The sequence below is a fragment of the Cyprinus carpio genome, chromosome B16, assembly GCF_018340385.1.
Source record: "Cyprinus carpio isolate SPL01 chromosome B16, ASM1834038v1, whole genome shotgun sequence".
NCBI lineage: Eukaryota > Metazoa > Chordata > Actinopteri > Cypriniformes > Cyprinidae > Cyprinus > Cyprinus carpio.
This window is the reverse complement of record NC_056612.1, coordinates 3,841,868-3,860,023: the sequence shown is the minus strand read 5'-3', so window position 1 is coordinate 3,860,023 and position 18,156 is coordinate 3,841,868. Positions and strand designations below refer to the sequence as shown.

The window sequence follows — 18,156 nt, the reverse complement described above, 5'->3', positions numbered from 1 at the left end:
TAACAACATTTACCTAATTATAATTACAAGTTTCATTTAAAATGTTCATAGCCTACAGATTAAAAATGCTAAATGTAGATCAGAAGCGTCTTGCCACATCTGGTTTGAACAGGTTATAGATAGATAAATAGACAGTAAGAAAAATAACTATATTTGCAGCATTGCTTTTTTTTTTTCTACTGTTTTATTGAAAGTAATCTATAATTTTGCTGCTCTCCGTGTTTCTGGTGCTGTTAAAATAACTGCATCATCCGCGCCGGTGCGCGTCCAGAGAGAGAGAAAGTGCACGGAGCGGAAAGGGCTTGAATAAAGTGCATTTGACTTTAGATAAACAGTACTAGAGTAGCCTACAAAACGCTGAAAGATATTTACCATAAATGACCACGAGCGCTTGTTATGTGATCCGCTCCGCTGTTCTGACGCGCTACTCACTTAAAATGGTGCTGTGTTACGTCTCGCGGTCCGGATGGATGTCAGGGTGCGGAATGCAGTCCGCTTTTTGAATATCAGTAAATCTATATAAGGAATTTAGACTCGAGTTGTTTTTAAAATATCCACGAGTCCTTTTCCTCAAGTCCAGTCAAGTCTGAAGTCATTTCAGTTCGAGTCTGAGTCAAGTCTGAAGTCTATAAAAATGCGACTTGAGTCCGAGTCACTTACTCGAGTGCCCATCTCTGATTTGGTCACAAACTAGCTTAATTTAGGCAACTTATACAACACTTGTAACAGAACTCGAAACTGTGTCTATATACACACTTTTTTTTCTGTTTTTTTCTGTTTTGTCAGTTACACACAGTTACAAAAATGCAAACATTATTTAAAGAAAATATTTTTTTATGACATATTTTTTAAAGTACTGACAATTTGATAGTAGTAATAATAATAATAATAATAATAATAATAATAATAATAATAATAATAATAATAAATCACTCTATTTCGAGTTTAACACGCTTTAGTTTCAGCCATTATTTTGTACTCTTCTTGTGGAAAGTGCTAATAATATTTTAAATCCCAAATAGCATAAACTGATAATATATGAGATTGAATTTTGTACAACCGAACAAACTTTGCTGCTCCAATATTTCTCTCTGCTCATATGTCTTTGGCTTCGAGACCGTCATATCGCTGATATACTCTGGAAAGGTGAAGCAGGTCTAACAGCATTAATCCTCAAGGGCTGAAGATTGCTCAGCGTGCTCCAGATGTTATCATTTTATTGTTTTTTATAGGGTTCTATTGCACAGTAAAGTCAATAAACACAGAGTTTACTTCTCCAGTTCTTCCATTGGTGGAATCTTGGCAGTTAAATGCATTTCTGAAAATCTCAGCAGATTGTTATGAAATGAATTTGCCCAAATGGCTTTAAACTTTCAAAGTTCTGTGCAAAAACTCTATCCACAAGCTACAGGCCTGTGTATGAATCTATTTTATTTATTTATTTTTATCAGAGAATGAAAGGTGACCTGCAGGCCTTAAGGAGGCAAGGTACCTTTGATGAAGCCATTTACTTTTCTCTTTCTCTCTTTCACTCTCCTCATCTCCATTATGGCCTTGAACTTTAAAAGCCTGTGCTGTGACTGTCAGACACTCTTTCTTTCTGCTGAGCAGATCGAAAAGGGTTGCTTAAGTACACAAGCGAGCTAGCCGACAGCTCTAAATGCAAAACACCTCCAGAGGTTTGGATGTGGTGCCAGGCTTCATCTCCGGGTTCAGCTTTGGTTAATTTGACAGTGATTTCTCTTGTTTTTTAGGTGGAATTTTTGAACAAATGGATGGACCCGTGGCGCTCGTCAGCTCTGAGGAACTGGCCTTTAAATTTGCTGTTAATAATATCAACAGAAACAGGACATTATTGCCCAACACAACGTTAACGTACGACATTCAGAGGATTAATATCTATGATAGCTTTGAGGCCTCCAGAAAAGGTGAGTTGTGTGAAAATTTAAAGGTTTGTGGCTGTGTTTAGACTACAAAAACAGGAATAGTTCACCCCAAAAATTCAATTTGCTGAAAATTTTGTCCCTCGGGTCATCCAAGATATATGTTAGTTTGTTCAAGGGAACAGATTAGAAGAAATGCAGCATTCCATTACTTGCTCTCTAATGGAAAAGAATCACAATAATCCTCAAGTATATCTCCATGACTTCAGTCCATCAGTTAACGCCTTGTGAAGTACAAAGCTGTAAGTTTGTAACAAACAAATCTGTTATTTAGGCCTTTTAACTTTAAACAGTCACTTCTGGACAAAATACCAGCCCATGATCCCCAGTCCAGGGATAGTTCACCCAAAAATTAAAATTGACCCTGCATAGACAGCAACACAACTGAAATGTTCCCAAGTCCAGAAACGTAGCAAGGAGATCTGTAAAATAATCCATATAACATCAGCTACGAGAATACTTTTTGTGTGCAAAAAAAATCGATACCAAAATCGATACCAAATTGTCTCCTCCGCATCACCCTGGTGCAATTTTGGAGAATATCTGCTGGATGTATGCTGTTCTGTGTCAGCTGCGTCACGCCGATACGCTGTTTATGTTCAGATCAAATCACAACATGAAACAGATCCGGCGTGATGCAACAGTCCTTGCTATGTTTCTGGACTTGGGAACATTTCAGTTGCGTTGCTGTTTATGCAGGGTCAGACAGCTCTCAGATTCCATCAAAAATATCTTAATTTGTGTTCCGAAGATGAACGAAGCTCTTATGGGAAACGACATGGGGTGAGTGATTGATGACAGAATTTTCATTTTTGAGTGAACTAACCCTTTAATAATGCTTCCTCCAATAATAAAAAAAAGCCCATCTCCTTTTGTCCTGTATATACACCAGCATTTTTTTTTAGAACAGATCTAAATTTTGTGTAGCTTGAGGGTGAGTACATTTTCAGCAAAATATTGGGGTGACCTATTCCTTTAAGTAAATGTAACCTTTAACTATTTTACCAGTAAGCAATAACTTTTTTTTTTTAACTCTTAATATATTTCCATTTTAAAGGCCTCATGTTCTGATCACAAACACAGTAAAAACAGTACTATTGTGAAATGTTATTAAGATTTTAACAAAAGAAAATGTATTTCCTATTTGAATATATATTTAATAAATATTAATATTCTATCTATACAAATTGTTGACAGAATGAAACTTACCCCTGCTTTGTAAAACGCACAAAGAAATTTTCTGTATGCAGTGACATTTCTGTTTTGACATTTCTTACCACATGCCCCACCGTCTGCTCTCGCCAGCGTGCGACCAGCTGTCTTTAGGTGTAGTTGCCATATTTGGGCCGTCTCACAGCTCCTCATCGAATGCTGTACAGTCTATCTGCAATGCCCTGGAGGTGCCACACATTCAAGTGCGATGGAAACACCACCCGATGGACAACAGGGATTCATTTTATGCCAACCTCTACCCGGATTACTCTTCTCTCAGCTACGCTATCTTAGACCTGGTGCAGTTCCTCAAGTGGAAGACAGCCACCGTGGTTTACGATGACAGCACAGGTGAGGGATAATGGCTTTATGTCAGTGTGTCATTGTAAACTGTGTTACTTGATGAAGTCCTTGCAGCCAAAGTGGGACCGCCACCTTTTAAAGTGTATTTTAGACTCTGTACTTCAGTGATAAGAAGCAGAAGTCTCTTAATTTTCCTGTTGCTGTCAGAATGAGTCTTCAGGCCTCGATATTCTAGAAACAGTCTGCATCAAAGTAATCAAGCAATGCTGCTTCTGACAGGAGCGGGAATGGAAAGCAATTCATCTGAAATGCAAAATATGTGATAAAAACATATTTATTATTAAAAATACAACTAGGATAACTGCATGTTAAATTGAATGTCTGCTTTATAGTACATGTTTTCAGAGCTGTGGCACAGAGGGAAGCACTTTGCTTTCAACATTTTAGTAGATCTGCTCACAAGGGACCCAGGCTTGAATCTGGCCTTGGTCGTGTCCTGATTTTACTATCTCTCTCCATTCACATTTTACATGGTTTTTAGCTGGTCCAAGATGGTCATTGATCTTGCCTGGTCTAGACCAGTTGGTCAACTTGGTCTTTCAATGGCAAGTACAAATGAAAGGAAATTAGTTAAGGGAAATTAATCTGTGAATTCATTGTACTGCATAATGTCCTGGCAGAAAATTGCCAGCATCTTTTCCTAGAAAAGATTGATTGATTGATTGATTGATTGATTGATTGATTGATTGATTGATTGAAAGAATGTGCAGTGTGGACAATATAATGATATGAAATCTTAGTATTTTTGAAAACATCCCAAAATTGGAACTTTGAATTAATATTGACCAAATATTGGCCCATTAACTGGACTAGCCAATATACTGGTTTATGTCTAGTGATATCAGTGTGGTAGACCGTCTTCTTCAAGGTGGTCACAGTTGTTAGGCTACATTCAACAAACAACAGAACCAGCTATCCTGTTCAAAAACCCGACTCCCCTAGGCTGGTTTCATCAGGTACTGATATACTAAGTAATTGACTCTGGCACTCAACTCTTCTTGTGCAGGTTTAATCAGACTCCAGGAGTTAATTATGGCTCCATCAAGGTATAACATCAGGCTGAAGATCCGACAGCTCCCTCTGGACACCACGGACACCAGACCTCTGCTCAAAGAGATGAAAAGGAGCAGAGAGTTTCGTATTATCTTCGACTGTAGCCACATAATGGCTGCCCAGATCCTCAAACAAGTGAGTCCATACTCTGTTACAGTGATGCACACTCATATCATACTATCCAGTGATGTTCTCTCACAACTCAAGCCTGTTTGAAGTTTTAGTTCAGATCTTAAGAAGCTGTTTTGGATTAGGATCTGACGTTTTAAATGAAATATGCTATATCTTTTGCTGGAGGCAGAATGGAGATGAAGCTACACATACATGTGAACATGTACAGTGGCCCCAAAAAGTGTTAACTATTTCTTTATGCTATGTGAGACTACGGTAAAAGTATTTAGTCACTTTGTGGTTGTTAGTACTGCTGTAGCTCTTACATTATTTGTTTGAAGATGCCCTTTGCTTTGAAGTTTTTAGAGAGCTAAACATCAAAGGTTTGTAGGCACCTAAAAAGTTTGTTAGTTATGCATAGCTTAAGTCTATGGCAGCACATAGCACAAAGAATTGTATAGACAAATGTTGCAAAAGCTCAAAATATACTTCAGTTTTGACTTGAATGCTTAGCATATGCATACAGCTGAAAGTATAGTCTTTTAAAGTATATGATTATAAATATAATTGAAACAATGATGTCATATTTGTGAGATAAAAAGTCAAAATTATGAGATACTACCTCATAACGAGATACAAATTTGAATGAGATACTAAGTCAGAATAAACAAAAAGTAAAAATTATGGCAAGTCACAATTATGACAAAAAGTCATAATTACGAGATAAAAAGTAGAAATTATGGCACATCAAAATGATGAGATAATTGATGAAGGGATAATTAGGACATAATACAATTTTGTCATTGTCACGTGAACCAGTTATGCTCTGTGATTGGATATACGTCAGGGCTTACGTATGGGTGATGGACATACAGAAAAGATAACACAAGAGAGATTCTCGTGTATGCGGTTGCTTCATGCTGAATAAAGCGAGTTAAAGACGATCTACTGTCTCTTCATATATCTATATATATTATACGAAGATAGGTACACTTCACATGGTGTCAGAAGTGAACCGACACAGCACGCTGACTGAAGGAAGTAGTTTGACTGAAGAAAACCGGACAGGATGGCAAAGTTTTCGGCGCCGGAGCAGCTTAACTTCGCTAAACCGGAGGATTGGCCCGATTGGAAAACAACGCTTCTCCCGGTATCGAATAGCAACGAAGCTTAACAAAGAGCCAGCCGATGTTCAGGTCAGCGCACTGATTTATTCTATGGGCCCGGAGGCAGAGCAAGTGTACAATTCATTCGTCTCGCCAGATGACGACGAGGGAGAGGAGGAGGATTTTGACCAAGTGCTGAAGCTGTTTGACGCGCACTTCGTGCCAAAAAGAAATGTGATTTTTGAGAGAGCACGTTTTCATTCGCGGACGCAAGAGGCGGGTGAGTCCGTTGAACAGTATATAAGGCACTTGTATGAACTCGCAGCCCACTGTGACTTTCATGAAAAGGAGGAGGAAATAAGAGATAGACTTGTTATAGGGATTAAAGACAAAGATCTTTCATTGAAGCTACAAATGACAAGTGACCTTACTCTGAAGAAAGCAGTTGACATAGCCAGGCATTCTGAGTTAGTGAAGCAACAGAACAGCGAGGCTGGTGCATCAGGGCACGTTGATGAAGTGAAATCAAAAGTTTATAAAAATAAGTGGAAAAAAACACAATATGAGGCAGCAGGAGGACGAAAAGAAAATGAAAAGAGAAACTGTGGTAGATGTGGGCGCAGACATGCAAGAGACAAATGTCCAGCTAAAGACAGAGAATGTAACAAATGCCACAAAATTGGTCACTTCGCAAACAAATGCAAAACCAGAATGATACAAGAAGTGACTGAAGAAGTAGACAGCTTATTCTTAGGATCAATAAATGAGACTATGACCAAGAATGAGGCTACAGTGGATGAAGTCATCACAGATACAGAGCCACCATGGCGCACAACACTAGTGATATGCCATACTCCAGTCAGCTTCAAGATTGATTCTGGTGCTGACACGACAATAATAAATGAGGCTACATATAGCAGCCTCCGTGTCAAGCCGAAACTTAGTCCAGTCACCTCTAAACTGGAAAGTCCAGGAGGAAAAGTGGTCCATTTGGGGCAATTCCTAGCTAAGACGCAAGAGACAAAAGGAAGAAAAACAACAGACTGTTACTTTAGAGTAATAGTGGCAAAGTCTACTTGTGATAATTTACTGAGTAGATCTGTCGGTGTTCGTCTGGGTCTAATACAACACATTGAAGAAGTCAGTGTGTTTGGGGAATTAGGGCTGCTTAAGGGAGACCCCATAAAAATAGTCCTAAAAGAAAATGCTAAGCCATACAGCGTTGTAGCCCCTCGCCGCATACCCATTCCGCTGCTACCTAAAAGTAGAGGAGGAGCTTAAGCGAATGGAGGAAAATGGCATAATAGAGCGCGTGACAGAGCCTACAGAATGGGTAGCGCCTATGGTGCCTGTGATAAAGCCAAACGGTAAAGTAAGAATTTGTGTAGGTCTCACTAAACTAAACGAGAACGTGAAAAAGAGAAAAATTCATCTTGCCGACCACAGACAGCATCTTACACAAACTGGCTGGAAGTAAGGTGTACACAACTCTGGATGCTGCCAGTGGATTTTGGCAAATGGCTCTGGATGAAGAAAGCTCAAAATTAACAACCTTTATAACACCAAATGGTCGATACTGTTTTAAACCGGCTCCCATTCGGGATAACATCAGCACCAGAAATATTCCAAAGGAGGGTGCAAGAACTACTGCATGATCACGAGGGCACAGTCGTTTATATGGATGATATTCTTGTGTTCGGAGCTACTCTGGAAGAGCACAACAGCCGCCTGAAAAAGGTGATGGAGACAATCCGTGCATCTGGTTTAAAACTTAACCGCCAAAAGTGTAAGTTCAGGCAGGCTTCCATTCACTTCTTGGGCCAGGTCATCAGTCAAGAGGGCGTAACTCCAAGCCCAGAAAGAGTGTCTGCCATCACCGCTCTGGAGACACCTACAAATGTGAGTGAGTTAAAAAGAGTACTTGGTATGGTGAATTATGTCGGCAGATACATACCCAATTTGTCACAAATCCTTCATCCCCTTAACGAGCTGTTAAAGAATGCAGTAGCATGGGTGTGGGACTCGCAGCAAGAAGCAGCCTTCCAGAAAGTAAAGTCGCTGATATCCTCTGCACCCGTTCTTCAGTACTTTGATCCAAAACTGCCCACAGTAGTAGGTGCTGACGCATCCAGTTATGGATTAGGAGGGGTACTGATGCAAAATCATGGAGGCACACTTAAACCGGTAGCCTACTGCTCTCGTACACTAAATGAAGCGGAAAAGAAGTACGCACAAATAGAAAAGGAGTGTCTTGCTAGTGTATGGGCCTCAGAAAAAGTTTCTATCTATATCTGTGTGGTCTGGAAAGCTACAAACTACTAACGGACCATAAACCACTGGTGACACTCATCAACCACAGAGACCTAGACAAAACTCCACTAAGGTGTCAGCGACTTCTGATCCGCCTAATGAAGTTCAATCCAGTCGCTGAGTACATCCCAGGAAAAAACCTGATAGTACCTGATGTGTTGTCAAGGCACCCAGAGTCAAAAGTGGACGACACAAAACTGAGTGAGGACATCCAGGCATATGTGGACTCCATCGCAGAGCTGGAAGCGCATAAAAGCAGAGACAGAGAAGGATGAAACCCTGCAGAAAGTCGGACAATACATTAAGTCTGGCTGGCCACGATACAGAAAGGATGTCGTGAGGCCTGCTCTAGATTATTTTATGGAGAGAAGTAGTCTCAGTGAGCATAATGGACTGGTAAAGAGGGGAAACCAAATAGTAATCCCACAAATAATGAGAACTGAGATGCTGGAGAGAATCCACCATGGGCATCAAGGCCTAAACAAATCCAGGGAGAGATACAATGATGCCATCTGGTGGCCAAAGATAAGCCATGCAGTAAAGGAGAAAGTGTCCTCATGCCCACACTGCAATGAGCACAAACCAAGCCAAAGCCGGGAACCACTCATTACAACGCCTTTGCCGAAACTCCCGTGGCAAAAACTAGCTGCAGATCTTTGTGAGTTTAAAGGAAAGCACTTCCTGGTTGTTATTGACTATTATTCAAGATGGCTTGAAGTATTAAGTCTCACCCAGACCACGAGTGAAGCAGTTATAAGTAAGCTGATGAGCATATTTATACGGTTCGGGATACCTGAAGAGCTGATTACGGATAACGGCCCACAGTTCACCTCACGGCAGTTCCAGGACTTCACATCTAAGTATGACATCCAGCATACTACATCAAGCCCATATTATCCCAAGCTAATGGGATGGCGGAGCGAGCTGTCAGGACCGCTAAAAGCATCCTTAGGCAACAAGACCCCCAGCTAGCTCTCCTGATCTACAGGGACACCGCTACGGAGCCGACAAAAGAAAGCCCAGCCAGACTCCTCATGGGAAGGAGACTGCGAACCACAGTCCCCAAGCTCCACCATCAGTTGAGACCGTCATGGCCAAATCTGTCTACAGTCAGGCAGACAGATGCCAAAGCTAAGCAGGCCTATGAAAACACCTACAACAGGAGATACTCAGCTAAGCAGCTTCCCGCCTTAGGGGTCGGAGACAGAGTGCGACTGAAAACAGATTCAGAAAAGACATGGAGAGGCACCGGGGGTGATTCAGGCTTCGTGTTCCACTCCCCGTTCGTTTGTGGTGAAACACGCCACAAGGAGACACCATCAGACGAAACCGGAGGCACCTGCAGATTGTCAACCAAGAAAGGAACGACTCTCCAACACAATCACCAAAAGTCTCCAACCCGCCGGGCAGCATAACATCAGCTACCTGTCCAACTCAAAATAATTCAGAGACTGGTAGTTTAACATCGTCACCCAGAGTTTTGAGAACACGCTCTGGACGTGTTGTGAAACCTGCCGTCAAGTTAACTTACTAGTCAGAAGAAATGAGTTAACTAGTGATGTTCACAAATGAGTACAGACCACTTATGTTGAAGGACGAAAGGGAAGGTCTGAGAAGAATGTTTGTTTATATTTGCTTGTTCAGATGTATTTTGTTAATGTCTACTTAAACAGCAAGTTTAAAAATAATATTGATAAATAGAATAAGAGTTCTTATGTTTATTTAATACATTTTTGGAAAAAAAAAGAGAATATGGAAAATATTGTGTTTTAGACCGAAAAGTAATTTCAGGGTATGTTTCTGAGAAACAGTTGTTTTGTTTAATACTGTATGAATCCTTAGACTTAAAGGGGGAGATGTCACGTGAACCAGTTATGCTCTGTGATTGGATATACGTCAGGGCTTACGTATGGGTGATGGACATACAGAAAGATAACACAAGAGAGATTCTCGTGTATGCGGTTGCTTCATGCTGAATAAAGCGAGTTAAAGACGATCTACTGTCTCTTCATATATCTATATATATTATACGAAGATAGGTACACTTCACAGTCATAGTTGTAAATTGTGTCATAATTGCTTCATCTCATAATTTTTCACAAAACAACAACTCATAACTATATAAAAATGTAACTTATGAAATTATGACAACCTTTACAGTAAACAAAATTTGACACATTTGAAGTCTATGACTCTTACCACACCACCTACTGGTCATTAAATATTTTGTCATGGTCAGCGATGTTGCCTGTATAATTCATCCATTAAGTGAGTTTTAAGTGTCTAAATACTTTTTTGGGCCATTATACAAACAATATTTCTCATTTTTTATTAGCCTGAAATATAAATACACGCCAAACTCTGGGATGTCAGTTAAGAAACTTAGCAGTGTAGTCTTGAAAGAAATCAGAATTTTTTTTTTTTTTTTTTTTTTTTTTTTCAGTGCTGGAAGATTTAGGTCATGCATTCAAAAAATTTGTCCTTGCAACAAAACAAAAGCTCATCTGATAACATTGCAACTGCTATGGAGAATGTTTACCTCGGGTTAAATGGGGACTGAATATGTTTTTCTATTTATATCTAAGAGAAAACACTGTCCAAGCAGCTACTGCTTTAAACCTTGTATGTGTTTCAAAGGCTCTCCAGACAGTATTTTGCTCTTCATTTCATTCAGTGTTGACGCCCCTGCATGTATCTTCTTGTTTAACTGTAGGCTGTATTATTTCACATTTGAACTTATGAAAACGTTGTGTCATTCTTTGTAGCCCGAGTCCTCTTAATAAGCTTAGTCCTGCGGTCACCTGTCTACAACCTGTCTGTGGCTCATTTTTCTCTGTCCGCCCTTTCCTGAACTTCTGTCGGTGCATGTGCTCACCCTCAGGCCAAAGAGAAATAGGAAATGCAGTCGGACACAGAGTCTGCCTGAGATGTCTGTGGGCTAAATCCCAGAAGTCTTTAAAAGGCAGTCTATGCTTGTGGGTGTGTGTGTGTCTTAGAGGGACTGTGAGATATAGAAAGTACAGGCACAGACATAGAAGGGGCTATTTCTGCAACCCATTGTAAGAAATGAAACCATTTCTGACTTTTTCACAAACTCAAGTGATTACGGTCTAGAAGAGGGAAAGAGCTCAGCATAACCTTGAGTTTTTCCTCACGGCAGATGGCATAATTAAAGCAGACATATAAGCACCAAGGGAAAAGTGTATGAACATTGAAGGAAATGTATTGGGAGCAGCTATGACCAATGTATAAAGGAATCAGTATGTTTGAATACAGGAATAGGGCCCTATGGGTTCCATGATGCCATGGAATTTGGCCAAAATTAGATTAATAAATCAAAAGTAGGGCTGTATGCTTTATCAAATTGCAATATGGAATAGTTCTTGTTAATATAGAAGAAAAAAAAAAATGAATGAACTGTGAATGAAATATGTCAAATATTAAAGGGATACTCCACCACAAAATGAAAAATTTGTCATTAATCACTCACCCCCATGTCGTTCCAAACCCGTAAAAGTTTTGTTCGTCTTTGGAACAGAATTTAAGATATTTTGGATGAAAACCGGTAGGCTTGTCTCATAGACTGCCAAATAAATAACAGTGTCGAGGTCCAGGAAAAGTATGAAAAGCATCGTCCAATAGTCCATCTGCCATCAGTGATTCAACCGTAACATTATGAAGCGATGATAATACTTTTTTGTACACAGAGAAAACAAAAATAACGACTTTATTCAACAATTCCTCTCCTCTGTGATCAATTGTTGAATAAAGTCGATATTCAGTATCGATAGCTGTAAACAACAAACAGATATCATGTACAAAAAGTATTCTCGTTGCTTCATAACATTACGGTTGAATCACTGATGGAAGATGGACTATTCTGATGATGCTTTTCATACTTTCCTGGAACTTGACACTGTTATTTATTTGCCAGTCTATGGGAAAGTCTCAAGCCTACCGGTTTTCATCCAAAATACATTAAATTGTGTTCCGAAGACGAACTAAGCTTTTATGGGTTTGGAACGACACGGGGGTAAGTGATTAATGACAAAATTTTCATTTTGCAGTGGAGTAACCCTTTAAGTCTGCTTGATCCTGCTTGATGTTGGTCTTAGTCTGAATGAGTGGCACAGTTACAACTACAAATAATTTAAACAGTAGCTGCTGTACATTCTTTGCAAAATAATAATCATAATTTTACTACATTTTAAAAGATGACATTTTAAATGAGTTTGGTTCATCCGTTATCACAATTTTTTATTTTATATTTGTTATTAACCATATAAATAATCCAGAATACAGAACTGCACAAATAAATAAATGCATGCATACACAATACAAATAAACAACACATTTCATAGGGCTCTATAATTGTTAAAAGATTTTTTTTTTTTTCTATGTTATATGAATTCAGTTGATAAGACATACTTTTTGATTATTAAGTATTATTGAGGGGTGGGGTATGGATTTCATAGAGCCCTATAGTAATAGTAATTTAATTTTGTCGAACGTCCCCTTTCACTTTCGTTGAATGCAAAAGATCTGCATCAGTAGTCTAATCTTTTGTGTTCGGTAGAAGAACAAAAGTCATATTTGGAACAGCATAAGGCTTTCATCTATCTCTTGAAGGGCCCTTATCACTACTAAATGCTAGCTGTGCTAACTGTTGTGGTATATGATACAAGAAACACAGATGGAGAGAGACGTTGATAAATCAACAGAGTTGAATAGTTCGTCATAGTGCCGCTATTTTTATTCAATTTCATTGTTGTCATTGTTTGTGTAGGCTGCCACAATGATTGCAAATCACTCTGACATGACATAGTGACCTTTTTCATTGTTTTTTTTCTGCCCCACCCCTGCTCTTTCTCCAGGCTCAGATGATGGGGATGATGACAGAGTACTATCACTACATCTTCACCACTCTGGTAATGTACCACAGTACTAACAGCAAATTGAATGTCATTTGTTCTTGTGCTGCTCCCACTTTATTTTTTGATGAATGGCTTTTAATTGCAGATGAGCTTTGGATCCAGTCTGCAATATCAATTTCACTTGACAAAACAGCCTTAATGGAGTTTCCGCCACCCCAGTGTAAACATTAGCCCTTCCCTCAAGCTCAGATCAACAAAACGTCTTTGAAAAGCCTTTACAAAGGCAACAAAGTGATTGACAACTGTGTTCCACCTCTGGATTTTGAAGATCCAAGAAGTTTAAATTGCAAATCACTGATTTTAGAGATTTCCTTACTGTCTCGCAAACACAATTTCTCTTGAACACATTTTGGTGCTGTTGCTAAATCTCATGAGCCGACTACAGAGGCCTCACATAAGACATATTCAGAAAGCTCTGCTGTTATTTTAGTATTATTTATAGTATTTATTAATGATCTGAATAATCTTCCATGTTTATAGTTCCATTTTTTTATTTCAATTGTATTTATTTTAAAATTATTATTAGTATTTATTATATATATAAAAAAAAAAATATATATATATATATATATATATATATATATATATATATATATATATATATATATATATATATATATATATATATATATACTGTATATAAGGCTTTTTATGTACTTATTTTATTTATTAAACTTATTCACTTGGTTTTTGGGACAAAGTTTGAGTGTCCCTGTAATGCACCGTATATGTCAAGAATCTGAGTTATGAGTGAGGTTTACTGATCCTTGCTGAAGGCTTGATTACTACCCAACACACTGAAAACTAACAAAATATTATTACACATTATATTATTACAATTTTATTACCTACCCATGTGAATTGATCTATGATGTTTTCACACATTTAGCACTGGAAGACAATGCAAATGAATGTACTCCATATGACTGAACTGTGATATCTGACCGCACAATCTGATCTTGTTTGTAAATTTAGTTCCCTATCTGTCGGTCACTTCGAGTTATGTCATGACGACATAGGGGGTTTACTTGAGAGCCCCAATCTGCTCTGACTTTAAGAGAAATCAGCAATAAAATTTGGCTACTGGATTTTGCATGCCTGAGCCACTCCCCGTGAATACATGTATAAATAGGCGACAAGTGCATCCTCTCATTCAGATTTTTGCTTCGGAGCCGAGTGGGTGAATGATTTCTTCTCCACAAAGCCTTTTCATTCTGACTGGAAGAAAGAAGCTGTTCCTGGTTGGCGTTAAGGCACATACAGCGGCATACCTGTTGAATCAACGATTTCCTTTGGTGCTTTAGCCAAAAGAGCAGTTCCTCATCACTGACGACTCATGTCTTTTTAAAGATGCCGTCCGCCCATGTTCTATTTGTCTTAGTCATTACCTGTCTTCTGTCTATGGACAAGATCATTGTCTTGTCAGAGGACCGCTGGCTAGAGCTCAGGGAGATCTGAGGATTACAGGTTGAGCTTCTCCGCTGGGTCCGTTCCTGCGGACCTCTCACTCCTCCCACAGCGAATGTCCTGTGTGGCTCCCGAGTGATTTCGCTGGCCCGGCTCATAACAGTCCCAGCATTTCATTCGATGCACCACCAGAGAATTGGATGTCGAACAAAGTTGTGGACAGCCCCTTTTTCGGCCAGAAGCCACTTGTCCATCTTCTCCATCCTCACTACCCTTGATGGCGGGGCGGTCCCAGCTGACCCCTAAGTCCTCTAAAAAGAAGAAGAAGCAGCCCTGACATGGGCAACCTGGAGATGTGGGAAGCTGCTCTTTTTTAGGAGATGGTGAGGACAGCGCCACTCCTTCCCCTGGAGGAGGGCCAGGTGAAGATCCTTTGTTTAATTTTCTTTCTGTTCTTTTCTGTACCCACATTTTCAAAAAAGAGCAGTTTCTTTTTCCTCTGAGCTATCAGGTTAGTGGGTTTGCAGTGAGCAACGCTTTGCCTCCTCACTCTTGCCCCAGATGCCCCCTATCGCCAGCAGCTAAAAGATGACAACTCGGGGGCGCACTGCCTAGCCACACATCTCTGGCCAGTCCCTCCGGAGACACGGGAGTCCTGCTGTGATGAAACATGATGCGATTCTGTGCCATCCAGAATGACTTCTCACAGCTTCACTACCGCGGGTATGTCGATTGTCCCTTTGGTGCCACTCGCACAGAGCCTGGAAGCTTGGCTTGCACTGCCCAACCCATCCCGCTGGCTCAATCAGGAAGTTTGACTTGGCTATGCAATTCAGTTCACCAGGCATCCCCCCAGGTTCAGCTACAGTCTCGAGACTTTGGTTGCAGCTCGAGATGCCCCTGTCCTGCACAATGAGATTGCTGTCCTACTGGCGAAGGATGCAATTGATCCTGTCCCTCCAGCTGAGATGAAGTCAGGGTTTTACAGCCCTTACTTCATCGTATCTGTGACGAGTGGGGTGGGGCCAGGAGCCATGGGAATAGAGCGAGGCCGGTGGAGTGATTGTGATAATGAGCGACAACTGAGCCTCTCACCGTGCTCGAATCCCACGGAGGAGCTCCGAAAGGATTAAAGAAGGAGTGACGGCAGTGCAAGATGAGAGAGGACCAGGCCTGGATTTTATTTTGTGTTTTGTTTCTGTTGATGCGCGACAGTCGTCCGCGAGGGGCTGTCGCACTCTTTTGTGTTTATTTTATTATTGAAGTTTTTCTTTGAATGTTCGCCGATTCCCGCCTCCTTTTTCCCGTGATGACAGCGTTTCTTACATTGGTGCCGAAAACCAGAAGGAAGGAGGGACACACTGCCAGAGATCTTTCGCTGCTGTGGTGAATCTGCAGTGCCTCAGGCCTGGGTCAGTCCATATTAGTGTCTCCACATGATACCTCCCTACGGGTAGGATGTGGCCTCCGTAGTGCCCTTCTCCAGAAGGCTCGCTTCCCCATCATTACTGCCAAGCTGTAAACAACAAACAGAAAAGGCTTGAAGCACCTTTCACAAAGGTCAAAATCCCTTATCTTAAGAAAAGATTTTCTGTGGTAGGAACAGTGGCACGGCTATCTCCAGCAGTGACATACTCACCTTTTGGTCCCTGTGGGCACCAAGGTTAGCGAATTTGTGCAGGGGTGTTGGGAAGGTTATGAGCTTTGTGTAGCATTTGTCTGACACGCGGCTGCTTGTAAACATTTGCAATGCCAAAGGGTTGTGACAGGGTTCAGGTTGTGGCACTTTCCATGGACCCCCTATGTCATCATGACATAACTCGAAGTGACTGATAGATAGGGAACGTCTAGTTTACGTACGGAACCCTCGTTCCATGATGGAGGGAACGGAGATGTTTTGTCCCCATGCCACAACCTCGAACCATCGCTGGTTGTCAGGGACATGTTCTCGGCTCCTCAGCGTAAGATCTGAATGAGTGGATGCACGGGGAGTGGCACAGGCATACAAAATCCACTAGCCAAATTTAATTGCCATTTTCTCTTAAAGTCAGAGCAGTTTGGGGCTCTCAAGTAAACCCCTTATGTTATGTCTTCACGACATAACGTCTCCCTTCCCTCCATCAGGGAATGACGGTTATGTCCATAACCGAGATGGTATTTGTGCATAAAATATGGTTCTAGAATGTTTATTCAACTCAATTTATATCTGAATGTAGAGAAACTTTCATTTTTATTATTTTCTAAAGTTTTAGGGATTTGTCAAAACAGTTAGGCAGTAAAGCTATTTAAACTAAGTGTAAAATAGTGGTAGATAAATGTTTACAACAAGTATAAATAACATCTTGTTCTCACAAAATGCAAATTGTCATAGATGTTATTAAAATTGTAAACAGAAGTAATGTTGTGTGTACTGAAGGTAAAATATCTGAGCATTATTAAGCAAAGTTGGTCAAATTGGCGTTTGGCAACAAGGTTGCTTATTTGCACCAGACGCTGCCTTTTTATTTACACTTAGCATAAATAGCTGCTGCCTAATATATATATATATAGATATATATATATATATGTGTGTGTGTGTTTGTTTGTTATTACGATCCTACTACGATCCGTCTGCAGGGTGCGATTTGTGAAAAAAACAGAGGGGGGGATGCTTTTGAAAATTTTTTATTAAATGTTTTTAATACGACATAAATTGTATTTAGTGTGATCTCAGTTTAAAAAAAAAAACATTGTAAGCCTACGTTAGGTCTATTAATTGTAATAATTTAATGTCCACGGTTATTCAAACAACAAATTACACAGAGAAAGCGAGCAAAGAACACAACGGAGCTTTTGAAACTCCGAATCAGTTAAACCATTGCGTCGCAAAATGATTCACTGTTTCGAAGAGCTTCAATCAGATCGTGTATCGCGAATCATTTGATTCAGATCGGGACGTCAGAGCGGGTTTGCATGATGTTTTTTCCCCACCGGGGATACAAGTTATTCAGCAGAGGCAGGGATGCATAGACCAGAGGGGGGGAAATCCCCCCCATCCCCCCCGGCAAATCGCACCCTGTGTGTATGTGTGTGAATCAACATTTCTCTTTGCCCTGAAAAGACATTTTAAAGGAAATGTTTCTCTTAGAACTGTCATACATAATCAATGCATTCAGAACTGATTATTTTATATGCAAAATATAGTTTATAAAGTTAATATATGCAACTTTTAGTTTAGAACCCACTTTCCTATGTAAATGAAAACTAATTTCATTATTGTTATTTTATCATTTCTGACATTTTTATTAATTCTGAGATGTACCTACTAAAGCATGAAAAGTCAACAGCGATGTGTTTCAGATAATAGCTCATAACTGTCAACAGAACAGGCCATCATCATTCCTGCTTCCTCACCTATAAAAGGTCTTAAAGTCCTAATTCATTTATAAAGGCAACGTAGTCATTTCTGTGTACTTATTTTCAGATTGTTGTGAAACAAGTTGGCAGTACTAAGTTATTATTTTTTTTATTATTGTAACAGTGCGTCTTAACTAAATGTGATGCTCAATCTAAGATTCAAGTAACCAGCATTTCTTCTGTCCAACCTATAAAGGCTGCATGTTGCAAAAGAAGAAAAACAATTCTTTGTTTGCATGCTCCTATGCCCTAGCAACACAATGAACAGCTGAAGAGCATAAAGTTCTCAAGTTATATGTCAAAACCTTACATTTACATAAC

General features: G+C 39.9%; 1 protein-coding gene across 1 annotated transcript in view; it reads left to right on the top strand.

Annotated features, from left to right (window-relative positions):
* LOC109080064 (glutamate receptor ionotropic, kainate 3-like) overlaps positions 1-18,156 on the top strand; it is a 135,036-nt gene that overhangs the window by 55,409 nt on the left and 61,471 nt on the right. Inside the window, exons 2-5 of the mRNA XM_042740360.1 lie at positions 1,755-1,928; positions 3,249-3,506; positions 4,525-4,706; positions 12,973-13,026. Coding sequence (XP_042596294.1) covers positions 1,755-1,928; positions 3,249-3,506; positions 4,525-4,706; positions 12,973-13,026 — 668 coding nt within the window. The remainder of the gene's footprint in view (positions 1-1,754; positions 1,929-3,248; positions 3,507-4,524; positions 4,707-12,972; positions 13,027-18,156) is intronic.